Below are 14418 nucleotides of genomic sequence, written 5' to 3'. Positions count from 1 at the left end.
CATTGTTGCAACCAGGGTCCTATGGTTGCACCAGTTCTTGTACAGAGGAGGCCAAGTGGGGTGTCTACGGAAAGGTTGTAGTTTGCTGGTTACGATTATGCTGTCTGTATGTGTGTATCATTTTTGTATTTGAAGTTCTAAATATTGGCTATGTACTTGTTTGATTCTAAGTAGCCTTAGTGAAGCATTTGGTCAGCTTCTTGAGAAAGGACTATTCTCAGTAAGTGCCCAATCAAGAAACACTTAACTGACAATGGACTTTGGGAGATGCCAATCCACATCTGAGCTTTCCTGGGAATGTTCAAACTAACATGTAAACAAAGGCGTCGGCCTGCAAAAAGCTGAATCATCCAAAGACATGTGACTTGCCCAGATAGCTACAGACTCCATCTTGTTACTGTGATTTTGCACAGGAAAAGAAAGGGGTTTCCGCCCACAAGAGAGAGAATATGAAAGGCCCTAAAATCCCCTCCATTTTGTCTTCAGCTGGCTCAAAAGATAGCCTCTCCACCCCCAAGAGATGCCTAAAAGAAACTGGAACAAAGGACAGTAACTACGAGGATGTGAGTGATTGCTGGATCCAGACTAGGAAGGAGTCTAGTCTGTCAAAGAAGCTTATTGGAACATCTCTGAGGGTGAGATTTACCTGCATTTAGTTTCCTACTGTATTAGGCTTAGACTTGCATGTTTTTGTTTTATTTTGCTTGGTAAGTTACTTTGTTCTGGCTGTTATTACTTGAAATCACTTAAATCCTACTTTTTATTTTTAATAAAATCACTTTTTGCTTATTAATTAACCCAGAGCATGTAATTAATACCTGGGGGAGCAAACAGCTGTGCATATCTCTCGACCGGTGTTATAAAGGGCGAACAATTTATGAGTTTACCCTGTGTAAGCTTTATACAGAGTAAAATGGATTTAATTGGGGTTTAGATCCCATTGGGAGCTGGGTATCTGGGTGCTAGAGACAGGAGCACTTTCTAAACCACTTTCAGTTTAGTCTGCTGCTTTTGGAGGGATGTGGTTCAGACCTGGGTCTGTGTTTGTAGCAGGCTAGTGTATCTGGCTCAACAAGACGAGGTACCGAAGTCCCAAGCTGCCAGGGAAAACTAGCTCAGAGGTAGTCTCAGCACATCAGGTGGCAGCCCAAGGGGGTTTCTGTGACCCAACCCGTCACACATATGTTGTTGACTATCTGCAAGAGGTATGTCCTAGTGAAAAAACAATTACATGGCTGTATTTCCTAGGTAAAATAAAGCACTGTGTAATTTTGCATGGGCTACCATGCACATAGGGCATGAAAGGATTCTATTTAGAAATGAAAAGTAGAATCAGAGACCACTGTTCTATCTTCAAAGTCTCTTTTAAACACTCGGCATCTGACTATCTGAAATCAGTGACAAATCCCCTTTAGAAACAAGATCTGGCCTTGAAACGTTTTCACTGTAGGACCCCCACAATGAAATAACTGTCCTGTGGAGTCAATGATAGTGTTATCTTCGGCTATCCCTGTCTGCCAAGGGGGGTCACTGGTGGGTTTGTAAGTTCGTGCCCTGCAGATTTCCCCACAGGAGTGACAGGTGTGATCTTGGAGGAGACTGGAATTGGTTTGAAAACCGTGAGTCAGGCCTCCAAAGTAAGAGATGGGCTTACAAACTGAGCTTTTTAAACTATTGTAAATGTCCGGTGCTTTGTCTTCTGCTTTCTGAGCCTTTTGGGCACACCCAGGTCATGTTTTCAGGGTTTATTTCTGCAACCATGAGGGCTGGAAACTTATTTTTTAAATGAAAGCTCATTAAGAAAGCTTTTACTCATTTGACTCGAGGAGCTGGGGCTTTACAAAAAAAAAAACCCAATAACTGTGCTACGCATAATAAATAAAATCACAAAGTTGGCCGCACTGCAGAGATTCTCTACTATGAACTGCCAGCTGAGTTTATCCCCCAAAGGCCCGAGTCTTTGGAGCAGGACCTTCTGAATTCTGTCCCTTCTGCAAGAGTTCTGAGAACCAGTGGGGTGCAGCATCGTAACAACTGGGACATTTTAGGTGGCCATAGGTTTGATATGATGGTGTTAGCAGTGGGATCTGAGCTCCTACAAACCTCAGAGGGCAGCAGATGAAGTTTGCTTACAAGGGGCAGGTATAATGACCTGGAAAGTGTGTATGTTTGCACACTGCCATCTACCAGATGAATTATAGCCATGCTGGTCTCTAGGCAGGAGTGTTTGAGGTCTATCCTTTATGCTGATTGGTCATGGCTATGGTGCAATATATAGTTATAAGAGTTGTGCAAGAGAAAACAGTGGAAGGCTCTGGCACCGAAAGGATCTGTGATAGGACCCGATATATACAGAGAAACATTTCATGGGAGAGGGGAGTATTTAGTAGAACCTCAAGTCAGGGACACAAATACCTTTACACTGGCTTATGGGAAATATTTGCCTCCATCTGTCTTGCTGTAGCGATAGCTAAGCCCAGACGTGTGTTTTATTTTTGAAAAAAAGCCATGGGTCTGAGTATCCTGCTGCCAGTGAGTCACTGATCAACAAACAGGCTGCAGTGTAACCTCTCTGGGGCAGAGACTGTCGTTGGTATGCAGGGCCGGCTTTAGCAGGTGCGGGGCCCCACGCCGGGATGTGAATTGTCTCACACCCCACCCTGCCCAAACTCCACCCCGCCCCTGCCCCCTCACTGCCCCATTGGATCCCTCCCCAAATCCCCGCCCTGGCCCCGCGTCTTCCCCAAGCATGCCGCATTCCTCCTCCTCACCCCTCCCTTCCAGGCTTGCGCTGATCAGCTGTATGGCAGCGCAAGCACTGGAGGGAGGGGGGAGAAGCAGGACGCGGCTTTTTTTTTTTTTTTTCCCCACTCCGCCGGCAGCCCCGGACGTTGCGGGGCCCTCTTAGGCACGGGGCCCCATTCCGGGGAATCGGCCGAATCGGCTTAAAGCCGGCCCTGTTGGTATGGCATGTTTGTACGGTCCCTAGTCCCATGGGGCCCTGATCCCTGACTGGGAATGTTCGGTGCTACTGCAGAGTAAATAATAAATTATATTTACAAAACGTAATGAAGGTTTCAAAGCCAAGTCCTCGGAAGTTAGGAAATACCAGAATTCAGGTTGTCTGGGGAGCCTTAATTCTGTTCCTAGAACAGGGCATACATTATGCTACAGTCTTTAATAACATGACCCCTGTCTCCTTCATTGCACGGGATTGTGCAGTCTCTCTGTGGGGCATGAGGCCTTTCTCAGTAGAAGTGCTATGACAGGCACAAAATCAGTAACACCAGTGAGGAGAAGAGTGGCTGAAATACGTGGTCTCCTGGTTCCCAGCCTTTGTAACACCCCAAGGCAGGACTCTGCACTTGTCCTTGTTGAACCTCATCAGGTTTTTTTTGGCCCAATCCTCTAATTTGTCTAGGTCCCTCTGTATCCGATCCCTACCCTCTAGCGTATCTACCATGCCTCATAGTTTAGTGTCATCTGCAAACTTGCTGAGAGTACAGTCCACACCATCCTCCAGATCATTAATAAAGATATTAAACAAAACCAGCCCCAGGACCGACCCTTGGGGCACTCCGCTTGATACCGGCTGCCAACTAGACATGGAGCCATTGATCACTACCCGTTGAGCCTGACTATATAGCCAGCTTTCTATCCACCTTACAGTCCATTCATCCAGCCCATACTTCTTTAACTTGGCGGCAAGAATACTGTGGGAGACTGTATCAAAAGCTTTGCTAAAGTCAAGGAATAACACATCCACTGCTTTCCCCTCATCCACAGAGATGAGAGAATTCCAGACTAAAGCCCCCACATGCCCATACCCAGAACAGATCCCTCTTTCTGGAATTCCCAACATTCCCCCAAGAGAACACTGAGACATCTACAAGGAGTCAGATGCAAACATGTGATTTATTTACTTTCCCCTGCTGGAAACGGCATGTTTTTAAAATGGGGTGCATGGCGCAAAGGGGTCATTCTTCTTATGGAATTTATATTCACACAGCTCCTCATCAATGGTTGCTTCACACCCTTCGGGGGCCTTCACGGCGCCACCATATCTAGAAGAGAGGGAGAGAGCAGGAGAGACCAGTGAGATACACACCATAGAGACTGTGCACTAGCACAAATGCCCTCAAACATATGGAGCACTTCTTCAAATACAGAGCCTGGGGTGAATCCCGCCCTGCCAACCTTAGTCTGATCCTAGCCCTGCTTGGGAACACATGTAGTGTGTAGTTGTGCATATTCTTAGGTTCCAAGGCCACACGGGATGTGACATGAAGTAGTAACTTAGGTCAAGATTAAGGAGACTGTCCCCTCATTTGGGCTGTTTATTGTCTCTCCCTGGGTTTAGTATAGTACTTTATGGCTCAGATCCTCAGCAGGTATAACTCAGCATTGCTCATTGATTTAAGTGGAGCTATGCTAATTGACACCAGCTGAGGATCAAGCCCTGTATTTATTAGCACTGAATCTCCCATCACTGCTTGCACCCACCACTGCTCCAATCACTTTGCAGTTTGGGTTTGTCCTCCTGTGGCTTTGATGCCCCACATTTCAGTGTTATCCACAAATATGATGATGGTTGAACGTACATTGAAGAACCCCCTGACAAAGAGTGACAGGAAACAGCCACGGGTGTTGCCAAAAGGGGTCAAAAGAAGTCTCTGGAAACTCTGCAAGAGTGCTGGACATCCTACAACTAGCAGGAAACCTCACTGCTTGAAGCCTGCCAAATGCTGCATTATTATAGAATCCTAGAAATGTAGGACTGGAAGGGACCTTGGGAGATCTTCTGGTCCAGTCCCCTGCACTCACAGCAGGACCAGGTATTATCTCGACCATCCCTGACAGGTGTTTGTCTAACCTGCTCTTAAAACCTACAGTGATGGAGACTCCACAACCTCCCTGGGCAATTTATTCCAGTGTTTAACCACCCTGACAGTTCAGAAGTTTTTCCTAATGTCCAACCTAAACCTCCCTTGCTGCAATTTAAACCCATTGCTTCTTGTCCTGTCCTCCGAGCTCTAACAAGAACAGGTTTCCATCCGCCTGCTTGTCACAACCTTGTATGAACTTGCTGACTGTTATCATGTGTCCCCTGCTATGTTTTATTTTGTCTCTGGCAGCATATCGTGCCCCTCCCCCTTAGCTTTGTCCGCATCTCTTCCTAGACCGGCGATGGGCATTGACACTTTCTGCTGGACAGCGCCGTAATGAAGCCCTGTCTGCTGACAGCCGACACCATTGTTCCATAGATCGCACATTATGACCGAAGCAGCCATGCAGACCGCCTGGCTGAGTGTGCCGAGGGTCCCAGCAAACCTTCAGGTGTATTGCCTCTGCGGGCTCTAGCCACAAAAGAGCAGTACAACCTTGCACACTTCAAAGAGCTTTCTGGAGCAGTCTCTGCCCACTGCGGCTGGCTCCAGGGATGAGCAGGGCTGGGCCTGAATGGTCTCCCTCCTCCGCTGGGTGTGAGGCAGCCGCGTGGGTGGTGTGTGAACCCCCCGTTCTTGGAGGCTAACCTCTGTCCCTGCCCCTTCCGCCCGAGGCCCTGCCCCTACCCTGCCCCTTCCTCTCCGCTCCCCCGCTGGAGCCCCGAGCCCCCAACCGTGCCAGAGGAGCCCTGCCCCAGCCGCCCTGAGTCCCGGCCTGTTCACCGGCCCGAGCCCCAGGCCACCGACCAGCCCAAACATATCCCATGCAATCTGCTGGAAGCTCCTGCTCCTTAGAAGAGGATGGTGTCATTTTCCAGAGCTCTGTTCAGGGTCCAGCCTGTTTTTGGCAAGACTTTTCAAATTGATTGGCAAACTAAGGCCTTCAGGCGTTACCTACCTTGTACAGCATGACATGGTCATGCCCTCACAGGTGCACCTCAGGCAGTGACGGGAATTCCAGGTGGCCCCAACTGGGTGCTCACTTTTATCTAAAGGATCCAAACACGTTTGCGGAAACACCAGTTCACCTACAAAAAGATATTGTCCATTGGGGTAGGCAGTGGTGTTGTAGCCAGGTTGGCCCCAGGACGTTAGGGAGACATAGATGTGCTAATAACTTGTGCTGAGTTATCTGTTCCACCTTGATGTTCAGTGCTCCTTTCTCAGATCTGCAGAAGAGCTCCATGTAGCTCAAAAGCTTGTCTCTCTCACCCACAGAAGTTGGTCCAATAAAAGGTATTACCTCCCCCACCTTGTCTCTGTAAGATAATAAGATACACTCCAGCCCTTCCACACATGGCAACCCCGGTACCTCAAACTGCAACTAAAGGGACCACTCCAGAAACCCTTATTCTGTTTAAAACTCCCCTGGAATGCAATGCGAGGAGCGCAGGGTTTAGTCCAAAGCCATTAGAAGGTGAGATCGAGCTACAAGGAAGGGGGTAGATAAATATTATTCAAAGGACAATTGAGTTGTAGATTTTTGGGCCCATAATCATCTAGTCTGACCTGCTGCCTGGCACAGGCCATAGAACTTCACCCAGCAACTTCTGTATCGAACCCAGTAACGTATGGGCTGACAGGGAAGGGCTTGTCTTGCAAAGATCTGAACTAGCTCCACTCAGTTTGGAACAGGATCCAGATGTTCTGATGGGGACCTGCCCACCTTGAAACCCTTTTTGGGTGGAAATCAGGTAGGATCTCAAGACCAAGGTCTGGGGAATTTCAGTGCTCCCTGCTCTGGTGCCTCAGGCAGTGTTTCAGCAGTTTGGGCAGGTGGGATGAGGCCAGAAAACGACAAGTAAACAAACTCAAAGTTCACCAGGTATTTTCACCCCCAACAAAGTTTTGATTCAGTTTTGGGGAAAGGTTCCTGCCTCACTGGGATCCTGTGAGTCTTAACTCATTAAAGAGTGAAACTCACCCCTAAGCGGAGAGCTAGCACCAGGTCAGTGCACCACCGAAATCCCACATAAGCCCTGAAAGACCTAGGCTGGACTGAAATTCAATGGGACTTGAATGGCTAACTCCTGTAGACTCCTTTGAAATTCAGTCTGACCCTTAGATGGTTCATAGGCATCATGCTGGCCTTCTTTGCAGGGTAAATTTCACTCTCGTGTTTGTAATGTGAGTTAGAGCCTCATATGGAAGGTGCTGGGAATGTGCCGAGTGCTACTTACTACTCAAGTGTCTTGCGTTTTGAACTAACCCATTTCACCCATCCATCATAATTACCCACTCCTGGTGCCTTAGGATTAGCGCTGGGTGAAAAAGGCAGATGAGGTGACACCAAAACATGTCATGAGTTCATGTCGGTTTCACCAAATTGTATTGTGATGAATAAAACAAAGAAAAATAATTCTAAAAAAGTCAAAACTTTAAAAAAACGTTCAAGCTTGAAACAAAACATTTTGTTTGACCCAAAATGAGTTGGGTTTTGGTTTTTGGTTATTTAACTTTTCAATTAATCAAACATTTCATTTTTGGTTTGACCTGAAACAATGTTTTAAAAAAGTTTTCCGCACTGCCAGGAAACTGACAAATCCATTATCTGCACAGGTCTGCTTAAGATATATGATGTACATTTGGCAGGGGGGTAAATACCAATCCTATTAGGTACCGGGTCCTGTAACATAATTACTTTGCTAATTACCGTGCTTTGCTAATTGAAACACTCAGGAGTGTGGCTTCACCTTCCTGGAAAGGCTTTTCAGAACTGCAGCAGCACTTAAGCCACATGCCCGTGCTCCATTTCTGCCTTTTGACAGTCTCTTTAATAAGCCCCAGCAGACTGCTGATCAAATGCCTTTGTATGAGCCTGGCAGCAGTGCTGGCAAAGTGCCCTGTTCTCACCCTGCACATGCTGCCAGGGACTTGCTGGGAGTAACGGCCTCAAGAGAAGAGTAATGCGTTTCATAAACTTGACTTGGTTTATTTCTGAAGGTTACTGTGTAATGGAGAGCCACCTGGAGTCTGTAATGGCCAGATCTCAGCTGTGAGGAGAAGGAAGTTCACCTTGTGAAAGAAGAAATTCCTTGGCTCCTGGGCTCTTTCTCGTATGGGTGCAGCAGACCAGAGACCGCTCTGCAGAGTGGCTGTGAGTGTACATGTGGGCATGCGTCCATGAAAGCGCATGGAAAGACAAAGACACAGGACAGTGAAGGGCTCATAACACTGGCTAGACCCAGACATTTGGTACAAACAAATGCTGCACCTGAGTCCTGGCCTGCCGTCTCACCCACAGCTCCAGCAAGGCACTTCTCTCCTGGCCTGCAAGGCCCACGGCTTGTCTGGGACTAGCTCAGATTCTGCCACTTGTGCCAAACAACCTCAGTTAATAATTATAACTTTACCCTCTTTTATCTGCACTTTGTTGTTCATCAGAAAGCAGGCTCCGTGGCAGACAGCCAGGCTGGCAGAGAGCACGGTCAGACAGAGCAGGGTCTTCTGCAAAAAGAACAGAACTCATGGAAACAGCTTCACAACTTCCCTACAGAACCACCCTGGAGTTCCTGCCCTCCAACACCCAGCTGCATTCAGAACACGCAGCCCACTCTGTTGCAGCCTTAACCAGCAGCTGTACAAGAATGGGCATAGTTCTCATGAAAGCAAGCAAGGAGCTATTCTCTTGGTGTGTCCCTCCAGCAAACCTTGGCAGACTGCAAACCACAGAGCAGGTCCAGCACAAACAGTGACCATGCGAGCGTCCCCACACTGCCCTGCCAACAGAGGGGCCGGAACTAGGGGTGCAGGAGGTGCTGTCGCACCCCCTGGCTGGAAGTGGTTTCCATTATATCCAGGGTTTACAGTTTGGTTCAATGGCTCTCAGCACCTCCACTATAAAAATTGTTCCAAGCCCCCTGCCTGCCAATGTGCGCTAACCCTGACTTTCATAGCTTTGAAGGCCAGACGGGACTGTTGTGCTCATCTAGTCGGACTTGCTGTACAACACAGGCCATGAAACGTCCCCCACAATAATTCCTGGTGCAGATGTGTTAGAAAAACAGCCAGTCTTGATTTAAACCTTGTCAGGGATGGAGAATCCACCACAACCCTGGGTGAGTTGTTCCAGTTGTTAGTTACTCTCACTGTTCAAAATTTACATCTTGTTTCCAGTCTGAATTTGTCTAGCTTCAACTCCCAGCCATTGGATGATGTCAGACCTTTTTCTGCTAGACTGAAGAGCCCAGTATCAAATCTTTGTTCCCCGTGTAGATACCTATAGGCTGGGATCAAGTCACCCCTTGACCTTCTCTTTGTTAAGCTAAATAAATTAAGGTCCTTGTGTCTCTCACTCTCAGGCAGGTTTTCTAATTCTTTAATCATTCTCGTGGCTCTTCTCTGCCCCCCTCTCCAATTTATCAACATCCTGCTTGGATTGTAGGCACCAGAACTGGACACAGGATCCCAGCAGCAGTTGTGCTACAGCCAAATACAGAGGTGACATCACCTTTCAACTCCTACTCCAGATTCCCCTGTTATGCATCATAGAATATCAGGGTTGGAAGGGACCTCAGGAGGTATCTAGTCCAACTCCCTGCTCAAAGCAGGACCAATTCCCAACTAAATCATTCCAGCCAGGACTGTGAAGCCGGGCCTTAAAAACCTCTAAGGAAGGAGATTCCACCACCTCCCTAGGTAACCCATTCCAGTGCTTCACCACTCTCCTAGTGAAATAGTGTTTCCTAATATCCAACCAAGACCTCCCCCACTGCAACTTGAGACCATTTCTCCTTGTTCTGTCATCTGCTACCACTGAGAACAGTCTAGATCCATCCTCTTTGGAACCCCCTTTCAAGTAGTTGAAAGCAGCTATCAAATCCCCCCTCACTCTTCTCTTCTGCAGACTAAACAAGCCCAGTTCCCTCAGTCTCTCCTCATAAGTCATGTGCTCCAGCCCCCTAATGATTGTTGTTGCCCTCCGCTGGACTCTTTCGATTTTTCCACATCCCTGGATGTCACTAGCTCTTTTGGCCACGGTGTCTCACTGGGAGCTGATTATCTACCACAACCCCAAATCTTTGCCGGGGTCCCTGCTTCCCAGGACAGAGTCTCCCAGCCGGCGTTCTTTGTTCCTAGATGTCTACACTGACATCATTAAAACACACGTTGTTTGCTTGCGCCCAATAGACATATCTCTACTGTGGACAGTTCGTCCCCAGGACTGAGCCCATTCAAACCTTGAGTTCTCCGCTGAGTCTGCCAACGAGTGAATCAATTAACCCCAGCTGTGAGATTGGCAGTTTTTGCCATGTGGACAGCTGCCTGCCTGGTATGGGGCACAGGCAGACGTGTGTTTTCTTGACAAAACTCAGCTCACGCCAGCCAAACAGCTACAAGGCAGCAACAACGTTCTGTCTTACCAGCCTGGGCTGGATTGGAACCAGTGACCCAGAGGGGAGGGGACATTATTAGTATCATTTTATTTTATTATCTAAAGAACCCCCAGGCTTTACAATGATCAGCTGTATCATCATCAAACAGCAGCTCAAATGAGCGCTGCAATGTGAAAGCTACGTTTGTTTTCAGACTGCCTGGGTTACCGGCAGAGACGAATAACATGGGTAAAGGACTTCCCCAGCCTGGTGCAAAGCATGGAGCAGGAAGGTAAAAGTCCCCACAGCAGGAGGCATTCTACCCCCATGGGATTGTACCCAATGCCACTGGGTGCGATTTTCCAAAGGAGCACAAGTTCCATTGACTGGGAACCTCTGAAAATCTCATCCCTTGTTTATAACCACTCATTCTCTTAGTCTGGGGGACAGTCCTCCCAGAGTACCCCTTAACTTCTCCCTTTTTCACAATCCCTCCTGGCCATAATGCTAATCTGCCTGTCTGCATGAGGCACATTTCCCTTTGGGTCCCATCACAGCCATGCCAGAGTGAGCCAGAGGCTTCTCCCAACGCACGCCCGCTGCCCTCAGCAGCTACAAGATGAAGCAGCGGGAAAGTCACAACAAAGATCTGTTTGGTCCTGAGGGGGGCAGAGATTTTTGTGTCCAACTAGGGAGCGCAGGATCGGGCCCTAACCGTGTTCTCTGAGTAGGTCTACACTGAAAAAGCAGCCCCATGGCAGCGCGTGTCAGGGATTCAGACTCACAGGGCTAAAGAGAGCCATGTAGATATTCAGGCTTGGCCTGGAGGCCTGGCTTTGAGACCCTCCCCACGTACTGGGTCTCAGAGCCCAAGCTCCAGCCTCAGCCCAGGCATCTCCAGGGCTATTGTTAGCTGTGAGCCGGAGTCAGTCGACCCAGGTCTGACACTCACTGCCGCGGGTCATTTTTTGCAGTGCAAACGTACTCTCTCGGACTTCAGTTCTTGGGCTCTAGAATCTCCCTCCTTTGGAGGTTTCCCTGGCTGACTGACGTTTGAAAAGCTACGGCTTTTGCTTGGCTACAACACTTCCACTTGAAGGGACCTTAGAATCGGGCATTTAAACCCAGGCCCAATACGTCAGAACAAAAGGCAGCCCTACGGGGGCTCCCGGGAGGGGATTCCGTGTGAACGGTGCTCGCGGGCCGCACTGTCACAGCACTGGGCAACCTGTCCCAGTGTGGAGCTGCTGCCTGTCCGCCTTTCCGCACACCCTCTCTCTAGCTACCTATTGACTGGGCAGGGGCGACGAGTTGTATGGGCCCATGGTGCCTGGGCTCCAGCAATATTCAGGGCCGGGGCCCGGCTCCACCAATGTTTGGGGTCTCTCCCCCGGCCCCCACGCACCTCCCCCAAACCGTCCCTGCCTCTCCCCTGCAGCTCCTTGCTCCCAACATCAACTGCCGCCGTGGGGTCCTAGCGCCCCCCATCCGCTAGTGGCAGGGCAGGCTGCCCTTACTCTGCCCTTCCGTCTCAGACCCTTACATTTTCCGGCAGGACCCTCCACCAGCACAGGGCCCCCCCGCCGGCAGTCACCGCTCCTGCCCCATGCTGGGCAAGGGGCAGCCCCATCCCTCACCCCCAGTGAGGGTACAGTGAGGGGCAGCAGCAGGGGAGGAGGCGCACATGTGATAGCAAGTCCTCCCCCCCAGCACCCACCACAGGGGAAGCGAAGGGGCTTCCTGGACCTGAGAGGGGCCCTAGGAGCATGTGCAGTGACAGTGGTGTGAGGTGAGTGTGATGCAGGGGGGAAGGGGATGGGGATGTGGGGGGCCAGAGCTCACTGCTACCAGCAGGGAGAGGGCTGGGGGAGTCCTCCTCTCTGGCCCCAGCCCCAGGGCAGCCTGCCTGCACCCCAAACTCATCCCCAGCCCTGCTCCACCCCAGAGCCCGCACCCCCAGCCAGATCCCTCACCCCCCGCACCCCATCCCTCTGCCCCAGCCCTGAGCCCCTCCCACACCCCAAACACCTCATTCCCAGCCACAGCCCTCATCCCCCTGCACCCTAACCCCCTGCCCCAGCCCTGAGCCCCCTCCTGCATCATGAACCCCTCACCCCACACCCCTGCACCCAATCCCTCTACACCCCCTCCCATCCCCAAACTCCGTCCCAGAGCCTGCACCCCTCACCCCCTCCTGCACCCCCACCCGCTGCCCCAGCCCAGAGCCTGCACCCAGCAACCAAACTCCATCCTAGAGCCTGCACCTCAGACCCCTCCCCCACCCAAACTCTCTCCCAGAGCCCAACCTCTCACCCCTCCTGCACCCAAACTCCATCCCAGAGCCTGCACCCCTCACCCCCTCCTGCACCCCTACCCCTTGCCCCAGCCCAGAGCCTACACCCAAACTCCGTCCCAGAGCCTGCACCCCTCACCCCCTCCTGCACCCCCACTCCTTGCCCCAGCCCAGAGCCTACACCCAACTCCCTCCCAGAGCCTGCACCCCTATCCCCTGCCCCAGCCCAGGGCCTGCATCCAGACCTCCTCCCCCGACCCAAACTCCCTCCCAGAGCCTTAGGCAGGTGAGGGGTGGGGCTTGGGGGGGGCGTGGAGTTTGCGGGGGAGGGTTCTGGGCACCACCAAAATTTCTACAAACCTACCACCCCTGTGACTGGGAGATCTGGGCTGCTTGCTCTAGCCAGGGCCGGCTCCAGCATTTCTGCCGCCCCAAGCAAAAAAAAAAGCCGTGATCGGCAGCGGCAGTTCAGCGGCAGGTCCTTCGCTCCTAGAGGGAGTGAGGGACCTGCCACCCCTGAATTGCCGCAGGTGCCGCCCCTCTCCCTTGGCCGCCCCAAGCACCTGCTTGTTAAGCTGGTGCCTGGAGCCTGCTGACGAGAAAAAAGAGGGGGTGGGGGAAGGGAGAATCGGTCTTTACAAAGTGTTCTTATGTGTAAAATAAATTACATTTTAAAACTTGTAATTTATTTTTGGCTGAAACTCTTTGCTGAATTCAACCTGAATTTGCCAATAGCTTCAGTCAATCCAAAACAGCATGTTTTTTGTGAATAAACTATTCCCCATCCCCAAAAAATGTGTCCAGCTTAGCATCGTCAGCAGATGTAATCGTTGCATTTGAGATTACGATCCAATGCAGTGTCCAGTGCAGAGAGAGCACCCCGGAGTGGGGACACCCCAGCCCCTGTCCTAAGTGACCACGACATGGTTGGGGGTTGAGCCCCCCAGGAACCCTGGGCCCAGCCTCGTCAGGGTTACGAGGACTCTGCCACCCAGGAGATGGAAGGGGAGCCCTCGAGGTCATGCAGGGCTCTGGGTAAAGGGAGTGGGAGCGAGGACTCAGATCCTTTCACTAGCCCCCTTCACTGGGGTCATGTGTAAGCCAGAAAAGTTCCCCCCAATAGCGGGACCATTCCCCCGCTTACACATATGAACACTTTGTAAAGACCGATTCTCCCTTCCCCCACCCCCTCTTTTTTCTCGTCAGCAGATGTAATCGTTGCATTTGAGATTACGATCCAATGCTAAGCTGGACAAATTTTTTGGGGATGGGGAATAGTTTATTCACAAAAAACATGCTGTTTTGGATTGACTGAAGCTATTGGCAAATTCAGGTTGAATTCAGCAAAGAGTTTCAGCCAAAAATAAATTACATTTTAAAGCTGAAACGCTTCATGTCAAAAAGGAACATTCTGACTTGTTATTTCAAAACAAATCTTTGACCCAAAATAATTTTGTTTTTATTTTTCGGGTCCGCCACCGAACTGAAAAAACAGTTATTTGCTTGGCTGTGTCCTAATGGAGAGAAGTCTTTAGATTCCTCCAAGTTAGATCATCTGTAACCTGATGATGGCTTGAACATTATTTCTCCATAGTAAAGAAACCCCTGACTGAAGAGAGACAGAGATCATGGCCCAAAGCAGAAAGTTCAACTCACCATCTTGGCTTTTCAGCGTCCTACAGACAGAGCTGGAGTTCGCTAAGAAATGGCTCCAAGGGTCAGACAGTTCCCTCTGAGGTCTGTCAGGAACCTGCTGCCTTGATTTATAGTCTAGCAGGAGGACCCTGGCTGTTCCCTCCCCTTTTAGAGGAGCTAATGTGCCCAAACATCTTTCAAAAAAGGAGAACCTTTGCTCCTGAGTTTT

At 50.1% G+C, this 14418-nt stretch overlaps 1 protein-coding gene across 1 annotated transcript; it reads right to left on the bottom strand.

The window, feature by feature from the left end:
* Positions 1-3896: 3896 nt before the first annotated feature.
* On the bottom strand, positions 3897-14352 carry LOC101945479 (small serum protein 5-like). Its single transcript, XM_042859274.2, has 4 exons — positions 14211-14352; positions 8300-8393; positions 5845-5974; positions 3897-4064 (listed from the first exon to the last, which is right to left on the bottom strand). Exons 1-4 carry the CDS (start codon positions 14211-14213, stop codon positions 3950-3952), a joined length of 342 nt encoding a protein of 113 aa, XP_042715208.2. The 5' UTR covers positions 14214-14352; the 3' UTR covers positions 3897-3949.
* Between the last annotated feature and the right edge of the window lie 66 nt (positions 14353-14418).

This window comes from Chrysemys picta, chromosome 2 (genome assembly GCF_011386835.1).
Source record: "Chrysemys picta bellii isolate R12L10 chromosome 2, ASM1138683v2, whole genome shotgun sequence".
Taxonomy (NCBI): Eukaryota; Metazoa; Chordata; order Testudines; family Emydidae; genus Chrysemys; species Chrysemys picta.
This window is presented reverse-complemented; position numbering and strand designations above follow the sequence as displayed.